The sequence below is a fragment of the Pogona vitticeps genome, chromosome 1, assembly GCF_051106095.1.
Source record: "Pogona vitticeps strain Pit_001003342236 chromosome 1, PviZW2.1, whole genome shotgun sequence".
Lineage (NCBI taxonomy): Eukaryota > Metazoa > Chordata > Lepidosauria > Squamata > Agamidae > Pogona > Pogona vitticeps.
The window spans coordinates 349952031-349968477 of NC_135783.1; the positions used below are offsets into that span (position 1 = coordinate 349952031).

Genomic DNA, 16447 nt, shown 5'->3' on the forward strand with positions numbered 1-16447 from the left:
CCACTGTAGTTTCTATGGACGGAAAAGAGCAGATACGGATTAAATGGTTTTCAATGCATTCCTATGGGAAATGCAGATTCAACATAAGAACTTTTCAACTTGAGAACCACCTTCCAATACGGATTAAGTTCTTAAGTAGAGACCCCACTGTAATGCCACCACATACAGATTTTCCACTGTTAAGTGTAGCTTAACTGGAGTTAGGTGTCATCTATGTATAAGCTTCTATTCTACTTTGTTGTAAGCCGCCTAGAGTGGTCGCAATGACCAGATAGGCGGGGTATAAATGAAATAAATGAATGAATGAATGAATGAATGAATGAATGAATGAATGAATAAATAAATAAATAAAGCAGATGAAATCGTTTCAATGATCTCAGGGATTGGGCAAGCCATAAGGCCTAGGTGGCTTCCCAGAAGTCATGAGTAAAGCAATGACTTCCTTTGAAAACGTTAACATTCTGAGTTCTGCTTTCCATTGTCCATATCAGGCATAAACAAAGGAAAAAAAATAAAGAAGATAAAAACGTTGTAGCACCTTAAAGACTAACTGCTCCATTTCAATGTGAGCTTTCATGGACAAGTCCACTTCCCACAACGTTTTTGTCTTTTTTTTTAATTTTTCTTTTGTTTTCACACAGGCGAACAGGGCTACCTCTTCTAAAACTAAATTGTCCATAAACACAGGAGCTCATGTTCTTAAGATTTTATTTTCGAACGCAACATTATTTTTTCACCTAAGTTAATCCTTTTGATTCATTAGCTTTTACAGTATATTAATCAATCTGCAAGCAAAACATGGTGTTTGCAGACTATGGAATTTTATTTATTTATTTATTTATTTATTTATTTATTTATTTATTTATTTATTTATTTATTTATTTATTTATACCCCGCCCATCTGGCCTAAAAGACCACTCTAGGCGGCTAGGGATGAGTTTAAGACTTCTTTCCTCCTTTCCGTTGAGGCAGGCTTCAGAGATAATAGTTGTCTCAGCTTTCAGAACGAACAGATCTCTTCGGTTTCCAAACGGATGGGCCACTTCCCCTTTTCAACCATTGACGTGTTTCTTGTTTTTAAAGGCGGCGGTCCCTTTAAGAGGCTCCCTCTCTTCCTGGCCTTACTCTTATGTTTACATAACAGACCGGACCATACCATCGTGGGTTTGGACGGAAACCGAGGGGAGTTCATAGGAGCGGGTGAGAGCCCGAAGGGAAAGGGCAAGAGAGAAAAAGGGGGAGGAGCCTTTCCACGCCTCCTTTGGGGAGAGGAGGAGGAGGCGGAGGAGGGGGGCGGCGCTCGTTGGTCTCTCCCGATTTCCCCTTCTGGCGGTTGGGGCTGTTGGCGTTGAGCGTCCGCGCGGCGCACGTTGAGAGAGCCAGGCGCCCGAGCGAGAGGCTCCAGGCCGGGAAGTCTGTGCCGGCGGGCGCACGAAGCAAAAGACGGCCGCGCTTTGCGCCCGCCCGACCCACCTAGCCCCTCCGATTTCTGACGGCCGGGAAACGTATAAGGAAGCGGACTCCGGAGGAGGGGGCTTGTTGTTGTTGTTGTTGTTTTCCCCCCCTGCCATTTTTTTCAAATTAATTTTTTTTAAACAATTTTTCCTTTTTCAATTTTGGCCCCGCATGGGATTATAGCGGCGACCACAACAGTGGCGGCGGCGGCGGCGGCCCCATGTTTTCTCCCAGCCAGGAGGAGCATTGCGCGCCCAACAAGGAGCCCGTCAAATATGGGGAGCTGGTGGTCCTCGGGTCAGTCCGCGCCTGCGCTCTCTTCCTCTTTCGTGGACGCGTGTACGCCTCCGGGGTCGTGTGAACGCGTGTGGCGGGCGGTGGGTGGGTGGGGAGTGAGGGGACGCGGTGGCGGGAAAGGGCTGTCCTGTCGCTCGGGGGACCCCTCTCTGTGTGTGTGTGTGTGTGTGGGGGGGAAATAATATCCCCCTTCTGAGGGGAGCACGAAACGGCGGCGGGGGGGGGAGGAAAGAGATGAATCCCAAGGTTTTTTATTTTGAGAGGACGAGAGAATAAGCGTTTTTATGGGCTTTTTTTTGGGGGGGGGCTCCTTTTGTGAGTCGTGGCTATCCTGTCAGGAAGGGGAGGGGAACTCGTTGAGGTCAACTTGTGGGGGGGGTATCGCATTTTCTGAGGCGAAATAAGTGCAACGGGTGTGGGGGGGGTTCGTGAGGATGGTGTTGTAATGCGTGTTTGGGGGGTATCGGCGCCCCTTTGGGGTTCCTGAGCATCAAGGGAAGGTCCTCAGAGTGGAAGGAAGCTGAACGGTGTGGGGTTCGTTTTTTACCCCCTCAGGGAGGGGGGTTTGTGGGGTGGTGGTGAGAGGGAAATAGAGCTGGCATCTGGGGGGGACAGATGGGGGCAGCTTTGGGGTTTGTTGGAAAGGGAGGGCGGGTAATGGAGGTGGATACTCATATGGGGTAGGAAGTGGGGCACAGGGGTCGGTTCCCTGAGGGGGAAGATCCTGGGGATGGATAATAGGGGCTCAGTAGTTTGAGGGGGGAATACATGGGGGGCAGCTGGACAGGGATCGGTTCCCTGAGGGGGGAGATCCTGGGGATGGATAATAGGGGCTCAGTAGTTTGAGGGGGGAATACATGGGGGGGCAGCTGGACAGGGGTCGGTTCCCTGAGGGGGGAGATCCTGGGGATGGATAATAGGGGCTCAGTAGTTTGAGGGGGGAATACATGGGGGGGCAGCTGGACAGGGATCGGTTCCCTGAGGGGGGAGATCCTGGGGATGGATAATAGGGGCTCAGTAGTTTGAGGGGGGAATACATGGGGGGGCAGCTGGACAGGGATCGGTTCCCTGAGGGGGGAGATCCTGGGGATGGATAATAGGGGCTCAGTAGTTTGAGGGGGGAATACATGGGGGGGCAGCTGGACAGGGGTCGGTTCCCTGAGGGGGGAGATCCTGGGGATGGATAATAGGGGCTCAGTAGTTTGAGGGGGGAATACATGGGGGGGCAGCTGGACAGGGATCGGTTCCCTGAGGGGGGAGATCCTGGGGATGGATAATAGGGGCTCAGTAGTTTGAGGGGGGAATACATGGGGGGGCAGCTGGACAGGGGTCGGTTCCCTGAGGGGGGAGATCCTGGGGATGGATAATAGGGGCTCAGTAGTTTGAGGGGGAAATACATGGGGGGGGCAGCTGGACAGCATCAGAGAGGATAGGAGAACCTTGAGGGTTAGCCATAGGGTTTCAAGCCCTTGGAGGGTATGAGGAGGTTTTCTTGGGGGGGGGGGGAATCTGTAGATTTGGTCCCAAATGTGCCCAAGAATGTTTAGAGGCTATTGGTGGAGAGTTGTGAGAGGACCCAGCTGTGTAAACAGGATAGACTAAGGCCAGGCCTTGTAAGGGACAGGAGGGGGAAGAAGGGAGGACTCAGTATGTGGATTCCCCCCCCCGGGGGGGGGATTGTATTGCTCTTCCAATGGGGTGGAGAAGCCAAAGGGTTTGCAGGGTGTGTGTGTGTTTGGGGAGAAGCGAAAAAGATTTCCTCCTAATGCCTGAAGAGACCTCCGGAGTGAGATGGGAGGGGGGTGTCTTGTGGTTCATGAGAGGCTATGGAAATGATGGGGTGGGGGTACTGAGAGAGAGAGAAACATTTTATTTTTCTCTCTCTGTCTATTCCTCAACAGAGCCTCTGATGTGGGAGTGCTCAGGGCTGGGGCAAGAGTGTTCAAGTGGAATTGCCTGTGGAAGTCTTTCTCTGTTCTCATCAGAGCGTTGCACAGTTTTAAATTATGGACGTCTGTGACCTTTTAAATAGGGAGGTCGCAGCAGGGGTGCTTTCCTCTGGGAAGCTAAGCAGAGTTTTCTTAGAGGACTCCCCATTTTTGGAAGGAGGAACTCCTCTTGGGGTTGAGAAGGTGCCTGATAGGTATGTGTTTGCTTAGTAGAGCATCCTGAGGGTGAACAAGGCAGAAAGGAGGCAATGAGAGGTGTTTTGGGTGGGGAAAGATAGAGGAGCATGCTTAAGGGGAGTCTGTTTTTCTCTGTGTGGGAAACATTGAAAGGAGTAAGGGGAGGGGAGGAGGGGCAGGCAAGTGCTAGCATGTCTGGGTCTCTATTTGTCTTGTGCTGGAAGTTAACCAGTGGAGACAGATTCCAAAGTTGAGCTGCTCCTGTTGTGGTTTAGAAGAGGAATCCACATTCATGGGAAATGGATAGATCTTCCAACTGCCTTCTGCTCACCTTCTCTCCCTATTTTTGCCTGTTAGAGAGGAGGCAAGAAAGACAGCTTCCTAGAATGATCTGTGGTGTCAAGAGCCTGATAAACCATGATTTCAACTGACATATTTCTGGGTTCTTGAATCAGTAAAAGATTACATGGCCCCAGTATTTTCTGCAGCCCTGCTTGTTGTAGCTCTTAAATACAGCTTATGCTGGAGGATATGTGTTTGTATTAATCCCTGCCCCACATCTTTTTTTTTGGGGGGGGGTTCTTTTGTTCATCTCTGGCCTAGTATGTATCTGGAAGCTTGATTTCTTTTAGTTTGTTTCTTGATTTTGTATAATAATAATAATATAATTTATTGTCATTGTAAGTATATACACAGTATACCATACAACGAAATTCACAAAATCTTGATTTTCTTGTATTTTGGCGGAAGCTGTAGGAATGGCAGGTATAATAGTTGGTCTTGTTACATGGCTACATTCTAGAAAGCAAAAGGTATGTACAGGGTCATCTCTGGTATGCTCTATATCAGGGTTGGGCAAGAAGGGATGGGGACAGTCCACTGGTATCAAATGTCGCAGAAGCCAGCTCCTGCTCAGATAGCTTTCTCCACATGAAAACTTGCAACATTTTACAATATTCAGTATGACAGGAATAGAGATATACACAGAACTCTTTTTCTAAGCGTACAAAAGGAGATTATTCTTCTCTGCACAGATCTCAGGCTGAAGATGGCTATTGCCTGCCTGTGCAGTGCTTTTTGTAATTAAAGTTTTTGTGCCATCCCCTTCCTGACTCCTGGCATTGTGTTAATTAAAATGATAGACATGATTTTGTTTCCCAGGATGCTGGTGATGAACGCAGGGTAGTGAAGAGAGTGTGGGCTATATAAGAGATGATGGACACGCCTACTTCAATGCGACTTCATAGGGAGGGGGTTATTTGTGGTAATCGGCTTGGTGTTATTCTCCAGGCCTGCTGTTCTAGCTTGGAGCGTCTCTACTGAGTGCTATGGAAGCTGATGCTGAACATAAGACATCTAAGCCCTTGTTCACTGAGTCCCTGTGGGCTCTGCAAGTGTATTTAATCTTGATAGCTTGATAGCTGAAAAGTGCATAAATTGCACAGCAAGCAAAGCTGACTTGGTTTGATCAAACAAACAAGTTGTGAAAACTGCCTGTGAAGCCAAGTGCACTGCACAGAAATCTTGGCCCTCCATGAAACTAATAAGTATATTCCAGTGAGCCTTAGCTCGTTTTGGACATATCAGAAGGAATGCAGGATCAGTGGACTTGAAACAAAAACTATTAGCAGAAACATGCTCTTATTTCAGCCTGCTGTTCTAGGCAAACCTTTGTAGCCTGTGGTGTGGGTTTCTTAATGTAACACAGTATTTTTCAGCACAAGAGATCTGTCAAAATCTGGTTACTATGGAATGGATTATTTTCGCAATTGCTGTGCAAATGTAACATGACTTCTTATACTTGAAAAGCCTGAGTTGTGGCAGAGCTGTTTATCTCAGCAGTTTCAGATGGAGCTGCTAACAGCAAAGACTAGTTTACTTAGAGTTGTGGCATGCTGAAAACAGAGGAGGGCTTCTCAGTTTGTCACTTATGGAACTCTGTATTTAATATGAAATTGCTGTTTTAATTAGGTGGGAGAGATTCATTTTCTGTGGCAGCTGCTTGTATACATCTGGAAGGACAGAAAGAAGGGACTTGTGATTTCTAATATAGCAAGTGTAGACTCCTTGGCTTCAATTTGAACTTTAGTTCTGTTTCTAAATGTTTGTTACAAGACATACTTACTGGTTAATTCTGTACATTTTATGAAGAAATCTGTCCTAATTTAGTTATGTGGATGTATATTGCACTGTAAAATAATATGCAGTGTTTAGCCTTCCTTCTCTGTAACCTACAATGTTGAATTGATTTGCTGTGATCATGTTATGACATGAAGCTTCCTGTGTCTATTTCTGAATAGCATTTTTTAGAAACACTTGAGATTTCCTATTCCGTATATACATAGTGAAATGCGAATTTTAATAGAAATATAAGCCATCAGACCGATAAAACTGATGCATTGTGCTTGTTTAATGGAATAGTTTTTCACTGGTAAATGCCTCCCCCCCTAGATTGTACCAGATCACATTTTAAAACATAGGGAATATTAGAGTTAGAATATGCAAAACTAACTTACAGTAGGTGATTCCAAGAAGAAGATGCTTTAAAACTTTTTCCTCACAATTCTTTCTCCGAATCTGTGCCAAAATATTTAATCATTCAGTGGTGCCACAAAAAGGTATCCCCCTCTGAATTGGATCATTAGTAGGAAATAATCACAGAACAGTTTGAACTTCTGTTAGTTATGTATAAAAAAACCCTGAATAAATAATCTTTATGTAATCTGAAGTTATTACTCGTTCCTGAAAAGGAAGATCTCCAGGTAACAAGGTTTTGAATGAGATAATCATGTATTTGGAGGATTAGAAAGAACTTCAGTGGTTTGCCATTGGAGGGTGTTAATGCTTCATCGTGTTGTGAGAGTTGCTGAATAATGGGTATAATAAACTGACCTGTTCAGTCAGATTTTGAACGTTTTAATTCTCCTTAAGCAAACAGTAGTTGTACTGCCTTAACTTGAAAAGTATGAATGCTATAAAACTCCCAATTAGTATCTTCTGATATCAAAAGAAATCCTTGTGGACCTTCTGTTTGAGTTGAAGTAACTGACATCTTCTGTGGCTACTTCAGATAGTGACCTGTGTCCATATAGTATAAGGGTAATTTATATATGAATTTAAACTGGGGAGAGAGTAATTGTGCTAGAAAAAATGTGCATGCTTGCCAAAAAGACAATCTTGCTGCACCCATAATTACTTTGCCTGTTAATGGGTACACAGAAAAAGCATCTGAAGTATTGTAATTTTTTTGCTGCTTCTGGAGGTGCATTTTAGTGGCCTGTATTGTTTCTTTGCAAGAGTAGTGATGTGATGTGCTCATTTATACCTGTGTGTAGTTTTCCTGTGGGAAAAATGTGTGTTTCTTTAAATTAAGACAAGGCAAAATATGTAGCTCAGGTTAAGAACCATATTCTTCTGTCTTTCTAAATGAAAAAGCTTCCTTCCTTTTTCTGTGTGTATGTTTGACTGTGTGAGAACAACTGACCCAACTTTCTTGCACCTTCTGTGTGTAATTCCTCAAGCAAGCTATTCCACCTCTCAATGGGCTATATGTTTATGCATCATTAGAAAGAGAGTGAGCCACATTTCATTGAATCATTAACTAAGCTTAACTTGCTCCTATATTAATGTCTATCTCTAAATTTCTCCAGTTTTGTACGATTTCATATAACTTGTGATCAAATATTATTCCTTATATTAAAGGCTCCCTCACTGACTTTGTTTTCTGGCCCCTCCTCCTACAGGTGTTTATTTGAAACACCTTGCCAGAGGTGGTGCCTTGGCAGGTACCTTGGCATTGTGCAAAGTGCAGTGTCACATTTGGAGTTGCAGGAGGATCCATGCAACTAAAGATCAAGGTGCCAAGCATCCATGCTGAACCTAACACAAGTATATTTATTCCCTACATTGCGCCGTGCTGCCAGCTTATTTTATTGTATTTTATTTTTGTTGTCAATTGCTGCCTTCTTTCTTGTGTATCTGAGGAGTGTTTTTTTTAATTTAAGGTTTGTTCATGGAGACATGTGTTTCCATAAGGATGAGACTAGCATGTGGAATCACAGAGCAGCCATCAGTGTTTTACGGAATAGAGGGCAGTATGGTACGAGGTGGCAGTGGCAATGTTTGTTAGGAACAGCTCAGGGCTTTGTGTCTTCCATGATGACCATGTGCCTTTCCTAAATGGCATCTCCCCTATTTCAGTAACTGTACTGGCTGTTGGTCTGTTTCCAGGCACAATTCAAAGTGCTGGTTTTGATATCCAGATCCATAAATGACTTGGCTCCAAGCTATCTGAAAGACCACATCTCCCTTTATAAACCTGCCTGGGTTTTAAAATCATTAAGGGAGTCTTTTTTAAAAAACATGTGCTTTTGGTTGAGGACACAGGATAGTGCCTTCGCTCTAGCCCCTCCCATGTTGTAGAACTCCCTCCCAAGGGGAGTCAGGCTGGCCCCCTCTTTTCTGTCCTTCCACAGGCAAGCAAAGGATTTCTCTGCAAGCAGTTCCCCCCTCCCCCTTAGGAGATGGGTGCCTTAGAGGAGGCGGGGAGCGGGGAGAGCTGCTGCTTTTTTGCTGGCTTTTTTAACTTTCCAGTTTTCATATTGTTTATTATAAGCCACATTGGCACCTCTTTCTTGAGAAGAATTGCAAGCTATAATTATTTTAAATAACTAACTAGTAATAAAGAGTATTTATGGTCTCAAACCTGAAATTCTTGAACAGAGCTCTGGCCTAGGTTTACCAATTTGCTTAACATTGCCTTGCCATAGATTCGTCATAATGTGCATAAGGCCCCAGCTTGGTCATGCTGGTTATCTTTTCTGTTGCTGACTTTTTGTCCTGGAAACTGTAGCAGTAGTGCAGAAGGTGAAAAAGAAATGATCAAAGTAACCCAGTCCCTCATGTTCTTATCTGTGAAAATTGGATCAAAAGCTTTGTGCTTTTAGACCATTCTTGAAGTACCGGTGTGGTATCTGTGTATGCTTTCTGAGCAAAATCCTTCTCTTACATATAAGATAAAAATGTAGAATTCACATTAGACCTAAAATGTGTGGCAAAGAATCTGAAAAGTACAGATAAAAGATAGTGCAGTTTGAAGCACACTAATGTTAATTTAAAATTTGGTTAAACTTCAGAAATCCTCTTCTTTCTGCTACTTTCTGCTGGTTTCTTTCAGGAACTATCATATCATGGAAAAATTGTGGTTATATGTAATGTTTTGAAAGTGAATTTCCACATCTAGACTAATACAGAAAAAATAACATGTAATCAAGCTGGTGCTTTGTTTGAATGAATATGTAACAATAAAAACAAAGTATAGTGGTATCTTAAATGCTTAACATATACAGTATTTAATTGTGAACATTCATGGATTACAGTTAGAGATTATTGTTAGTCTCACAATCCTGGATGTGTCTGCTCAGAAATAAGTACAGTGGGACTACTATTGGGATTGGACCCTGAATCTTTCATTAGCTTTTGCTCATTTTGCTTTACTTTGAAATAAAATAGCCAGTATATTACCCAGATCTCTGCGTGAGGAAAAATAAATATTACATGAAACAGGGCTTTAAGACTTACTTGCAATTCATTCTTTTTGAACTGTGATTTAGAATTTTGGAAGAAAACTGAAAGTGAATTAGAACCTCTCTTTGCCTCTGGGCAAAAAATGACAATTGTTTTTGCACTGTCTTGGCTTGAGCAACATTACATGAGTTTTGTAGCCCCGAGGCTGGATTTCAGACAGAAGGAGTCCAGAAGCTCCTCTGGAATTTGCAGTTGGCCCAGACTCTCAGAAGACATTAATGCTGGGCCATGATGACTAAATTAAGTCAAATAATTGTTTTGAATTTTTATTTCTAGCAGTAATATTAACAGGTACAGTGATTGCATGTTTAAAACTGAATCTCAGAATGAGGGTGTATTATGTGTGGCAATAACTGATGGAAAACACTGTTAAATGGCTTATCTCATTTGTGTTCCTCTTTGATGATTCTATATTTTAAAACTGAGTTTTAATGAATCTCTCAAAAGGGGGGAGGGGAGAAGGTCCTTGTATACACTCCAAAGGCAGATTGGAGTGTATACAGTTAGGCCACCCCCACACACACACACAGAGTTCAACCTCTGCCAGTGTTGGTTGAATTACATACACAGAGAGAGACGCAAACACACAGAGAGAGTTCAATGTGTCAGTGTTGATTGAATTGTGCCCAACATAAGGCTACCAGCTACTGAGCATTTTCTCCACCCCTTTTCATTGCTGAACAAAAAAGGTTCCTTTTGGCTGAGGATTGGTGATACGCAAAAATGAAGGAAATCTCATGTCAGAGCAGTAGGGAAAAATATGTTTACCAACTAGACAAGCCAATTACAGCCACATTAATAGTAGGACCTTTTGGTTGAAGGAAGATGCTGTTCTCAGTTAGCAGTTTTGCTTGAATGATATTAAGTCAGTGCCTATGCTTGGTTGCAGATGGTGCCATGAGGGGTTCAGGGTATCTTTCAAAATCTAACAGAAAGGAAAAAAATCTGTGTGGTCCTTGTATATACTCCAAAGGCAAATGGTAAGTGATATCTCTGTTAGACTACTACAGATCACAAACAGTTCTAGCTTTTGGCCCATATGGGCTTTCACCAGGCAGGGCATCAATTATGGAGCCTACTGTAAGGGGGAAAAATACATGTCAACTCTTCCAAAATATAAGTTCTAAAATCATAATATGGCTAGGGCAGTAGCGGCAAACCTTTTTGGGCCCGAGTGCCCAAACTGAAAAACAGAACAAAATAAAACCCAGCAGGCGGCAGGCCGCAGCAGGCGCAGCAGCGGCGGAGGAACCGGAAATGCTGGTGGCAGAGCTGGAAGTGGTGGCAGAAAGGGGAATCCTGGGCACGGAGGTGCCTTGAGACCCCACTCCGGATCCGCCGCCAGCGCCAGCTCCTCTGGATTGTGAGATTTTGATGCAGAGGGGGAGAGTAGTGATCCGGCGACTTATGGCTTGTGTGCCCGCAGAAAGGGCTCTGTGTGCCAGCTGTGGCATATGTGCCATAGGTTTGCCATAACTGGGCTAGGAGCACTTGTTATCTGTGGCTTGAAAGTAAGCATGCATTTATTCCCCCCTGTATACAACAGTCCCTCCAGTTTTCAGCCCTGCTGAGTGGAGCTCCACCCCTTGCATGCACGACTCCCCCCCCTGCATGTGGTTCCACCATGACCGGAACCAAAGGGGCTAGAAATACTCGCTGTGGGTGCGTGGAGGAGGAGAGAACCTTGGCTTGCAATAGGGGAATTTATTGGAGTTACAGGTGTGTGGGATCTGCAAGGTCAGTTTGAGGTAATGGAGAGGAAGGACTTGCCTGCTTTGAGCAATGATATTATAGAACAGGAAAAGGTGAAGGAAAGGGTAGTCAAAACAATCAAAAGACTGCAATTACCCCACTACCAAGAAGCATCATATTTGGAAATTTTGCTTAAAAATGACAAATTGCAAGAGATGTGTGTAAAATTATGTATGGTGGAAAGAAAGCTGATATTTATCTCCTTTCTCATAATAGTTGGAATCTTCTTGTAGAGCTTTGCCTGTGCAATGGGAATGGAGACATCAGCACTGTTTGTTGTTGTTGTTTAGCGTTAAGTTGTGTTTGACTTTTTGTGACCCATGGACCAGCATTGATAGATTACCTCTAATTCAAGAATTCCTCTTTTGGTTATGGGGTGCGCATGACTTATTGCAATAAGACAAAAATCATCTGTACCCTGAAATAGAAAAGGAAACATTTAAGTTAGCAGTAATCTGCCATTGCTGGTTATATCGTTGTGGTGCAGATAGAACTCTGAAAGAGGGTACTGAGAAGTGCTATAAACTGGGATCAACTAGTTCACATGATGGAATTAGCAACCACAAGAGGTAGTGATGGCCACCAACTTGCAATATTTTAAGAAAGAGCTTCAGTAAATTCTTAAGAGTATATGGCTGGCTATATATAATCTCCAGTTTCAGAGGCAGTGTGGTTCGGTATAGACAGATGGGAAAGAAATTTTCACATTTCCTTTTGCATCCATTTTGTACCTTCTGAGTCTGGCAACAGGAAGGAGTGCATCTTAGTTCCGAAAAATGTATATTGTGGTGTCTTTCAGTGAGTAAAAGTGACTACAAAGCCATATGTATGTTACATAATTGTATATGAGTAGAATGTGCACAGCTACACTTATTAATAGGAAAAATCTATGCCAATATACATAGGAATATTCATGGATGATTTTTAAAAAAATTCTGATAACCCAGTATGAAACTGGATAGCATGAGAACAGGTAGTTTTCTGAGAAATGCAGTGAAAATGAAAGTACAGTAGCATCTTTTCATGTCCCTGTCTAAAACTTTTTGCTTGGGAATGCAAGCAGGAGTGTGTTCCTGTGTCAGCTGCTGTGGATACAGAATGGTAGAGCAGGTTGGGTTTGGGGTTCATAATGGATCTGCTGTTAGGTTCTCACTTGCTTTCATGTTGGTTTATTCTCTTTCAGGTTTGTCCGCTGATGAGGCCATTAGGTTCAGACCCATAGGCTATATTCAATGACTAGTGCAATAACTGGATTAAGATGGTCTTGTTTTCTGTTCTATGTGAAGTCAAATGGAGTACAGCTTGACTTACAAGACCTCAAAAGAAGTCTCCAAAGTACTGGTTGTTGTGGGTTTTTCGGGCTCTTCGGCTGTGTTCTGAAGGTGGTTCTTCCTAACATTTCACCAGTCTCTGTTGCCGGCATCTTCAACTGAACAACTGAATTGTAGCCTTATGGGAGAGCAATCTGGAGACATAGCCATGTAATAAATGGTTTCACTCTGTGTGAACTGACTGTATGGGTCAGGAGGTGCTAAGGAAAGACACGTCTTATGTCATAGACCAATGACGGTGAACCTTTTTGGGCCCGAGTAACCAAACTAAAAAACAAACAAACCCCAAACCCAGTGGGCAGTGCGGGCAGCAGAAGGGGGAATCCTGGGCATGGAGGTGCCTCAAGACTCCACTCTGGATCTACCGCCAGCGCCAGCTGCTCCGGATCCTGGCTCGCTGCCTGTCAGGGCGCTAGCACCATGGCTGCAGGTGCCTTCTCAGGTTTGGCTGCGGGGGGGGGAGAGGGGAGTAGCGATCCTTCGACTTATGCCTCGCATGCCTGCAGAGAGGGCTCTGTGTGCCAGCTGTAGCATGCATGCCATAGGTTCTCCATAGCTGTCATAGACCATGAAACAGAAACTATCAGAAAACGAAGAGCAAAGCTTGAGGAAGGTAGAAGAGGATACATGTAACTGGAGCAAGTAAAAACCTAGCTGTAAGTTTTCAAGGGTGGTATACCTTGTAGAGAAAGGAAAATGCTGTTATGGCTAGCTGAGCAATAGGGTGGCTAAAAATAGACGGAGTAAGGAATGTATTGGAAACTGCAAACCGGAGGTAGCAATGGGTATTGAAGATTTGTAGTTAAGGAAAGGAGATAAAAATGACAAAGTGTGACTGGTACAAAACTGCATATGATGCATAACTTCTCCTTTTAGGTTTTATTGCCACAGCAAAGGAAACGGCCATAGAATTTAGATAGCTGTTTTACCCACTGTGGCTTCTGTTGTCATTGCTGCATTATGATATGGCAACATCTGGGGAATCCTAGACTGGAATTGCAAGTATTGAGAGTTCTTCAGTTGCAAATGTCTTGTAAATATATCTTTGTGTTCATGGCAGTGGGAATGCAGTTTGCACTCTCCTAAAAATAATAGACTGAGCTTAGTGGATTTTAAAGACATTCTTATTTGGGATTGTTGAGCCCTATCCGTTCCCATACAGAGTTCTTGAAACACTTTGGCTTAATATACTCTTTAGCTTTAAATATTGTCTTTCAGTGATGGAAGCTGCCTTGGGTTCTTTTAGGGGAGAAAGGTGGTGTAAAAATTAAAGAAAGAAAGCTAGCTGCTGCGATGCTTCCTTGCGGTGGTTGTCTTGTTGCCCTTTATGATGTATAGAGGGCACCTCCTGAAGAACCACTACCCCAGGAAGCATTATAGCAGGAAATGAAGGTGTAGAAGAAGACATAGAAGGAGACCTTCAGTTGAATGGAAGATGCCTGCAACCACATGTTTGTGGAACCCTAGAATTCTGCTTAGGAAATTCTTAGAGAATTCTGGGATTTGGAAAAAAACCCAGAAATAAATGGCACCCTATTCTTACTTGATGCCTACTTTGGTATATATCTGCCTTCTTATGCAGTTGTCTTACATACATACAAACCAAAATCTTGTAGTGTAGTAAAGCACATTGGAATAGGTCTGTTGAATCAGTGGAGATTTGGTGAGTCAACTCTTTAAGTTCCATTTACTCAGATGGGGCTACTCAAACTGTGACTTGCTTTAGTAGAGTAAATTGCTCTTAGAATTAAGCCTGTTTGTTTTTAGAACATGTTGTATTCACTAAACATAAAGGTTTTATACCAGCACAGGAATCAATATATTTTTGGAAACAGAAGGGGCATTTTAATTAAAAAATACAAAAAACAATATATATATTATAGCATAATAAATCACACTATAATACACACACACACACACACACACACACACACACACAGAGGTGTGTATATATATATATACACACAGGTGTATATGGCAAGGCACCTGGAAAGGATAACATCCCTGTTGAAGTGCTGAAGTGCTGCAAAGAGACCATCACCACCGAACTGTATGAAATCTTTCATCTTTGCTGGAGCGAAGGTAGAGTACCACAGGACATGAAAGATGCAAACATTGTCACATTGTATAAGAACAAAGGAGACAGGGGCGACTGCAATAACTACCGTGAAATCTCTCTTCTTAGCGTTGTAGGAAAGCTGCTTGCCCGTGTTGTGCTGAAGAGGCTCCAGGTGCTTGCATACAGAGTGTATCCAGAATCACAGTGCGGATTCCGAGCAAATAGATCCACCACTGACATGGTGTTCTCCCTCAGACAGTTTCAGGAGAAATGCAGGGAACAACAACAGCCACTCTTAGTGGCATTCATAGACCTTACAAAAGCATTTGACTTGGTTAGCAGGGATGGTCTTTTTAATATACTTCCTAAGATTGGATGTCCTCCTCGACAACTTAGCATCATCAGGTCCTTTCATGAGGGAATGAAGGGCACTGTAGTTTTTGATGGCTCAACATCGGATCCCTTTGACATCCGAAGTGGAGTGAAACAGGGCTGTGTCGTCGCGCCGACCCTGTTTGGGATCTTCTTTGCTGTCATGCTGAAGCATGCCTTTGGAACTGCAACAGAAGGTGTCTATCTCCGGACTAGATCAGATGGAAAGCTCTTTAATCTCTCTAGACTGAGAGCAAAGACCAAAGTTCATCTGAAATGCATGTGGGACTTCCTCTTCGCCGATGATGCAGCCATAGTTGCCCACTCTGCCGAAGACCTCCAACAACTCATGAATTCTTTTAGCAAGGCCTGCCAAGACTTTGGACTAACTATCAGCCTGAAGAAAACACAAGTCATGGGCCAGGGCGTGGACTCACCTTCCTCTATTACCATTTCCATGCAAGAATTGGAGGTTGTCCATGAATTTTTGTACCTTGGCTCAACCATCTCTGACACTCTTTCCCTAGACGTCGAGCTGGATAGACGCATTGGCAAAGCAGCTACCATGTTCTCAAGACTCACAAAAAGAGTATGGCTCAATAAGAAGCTGACAGCATACACCAAGATCCAGGTCTACAGAGCCTGTGTCCTGAGCACACTCCTGTACGGCAGTGAGTCCTGGACCCTTTGTGCACGACAGGAGAGGAAGCTGAACACGTTCCATATGCGCTGCCTCCGACGTATTTTTGGTATCACCTGGCAGGACAAAGTTCCAAATAGAGTAGTCCTAGATCAAGCTGGAATTTCTAGCATGTATACACTACTGAAACAGCAACGCCTACGCTGGCTCGGGCATGTTGTGAGAATGGCTGATGGTCGGATTCCAAAGGATCTCCTGTATGGAGAACTAGTGCAGGGAAATTGCCCCAGAGGGAGACCACAGCTGCGATACAAGGACATCTGCAAGCGGGATCTGAAGGCCTTAGGAATGGATCTCAACAGATGGGAAACCCTGACATCGGAGCATTGAGCCTGGAGGCAGGCGTTACATCATGGCCTCTCGCAATTTGAAGAGACCCTTGTCCAGCAGGCCAAGGCAAAGAGGCAGTCACGAACGCAGCCAAAACAGGGAGCTGGACATGGGACAGATTGTATTTGTCTTCCGTGTGGAAGAGATTGTCACTCTCGAATTGGCCTTCTCAGCCACACTAGACGCTGTTCCAAGTCCTCCATACAGAGCACGATACCATACACACACACACACACCACACACACACACACACACACACACACACACACACACACACACACACACACACACACACACACACACACACACACACACACACACACACACACACACACACACACACACACACACACACACACACACAATGGAGTTAAACCCATTTGTGTCATTGGAACATATGGAGAAATTCAGTGGGTCCCCTCTAGTGCGATTTATTATG

The 16447-nt window shown here is 43.9% G+C and overlaps 1 protein-coding gene across 2 annotated transcripts in view; it reads left to right on the plus strand.

The window, feature by feature from the left end:
- The first annotated feature begins 1419 nt into the window (after positions 1-1419).
- Positions 1420-16447, plus strand: part of PELI2 (pellino E3 ubiquitin protein ligase family member 2) — a 94631-nt gene continuing 79603 nt past the window's right edge. The window contains exons 1-2 of one of the 2 annotated variants that reach the window (XM_078384019.1): positions 1584-1752; positions 10354-10444. In XM_078384019.1, the coding sequence (XP_078240145.1) occupies positions 1731-1752; positions 10354-10444 (113 nt within the window). In that variant the 5' untranslated portion in view covers positions 1584-1730. Of the gene's footprint in view, positions 1753-10353; positions 10445-16447 lie in introns of both variants that reach the window. The other variant, XM_072986841.2, reaches the window with a different exon arrangement.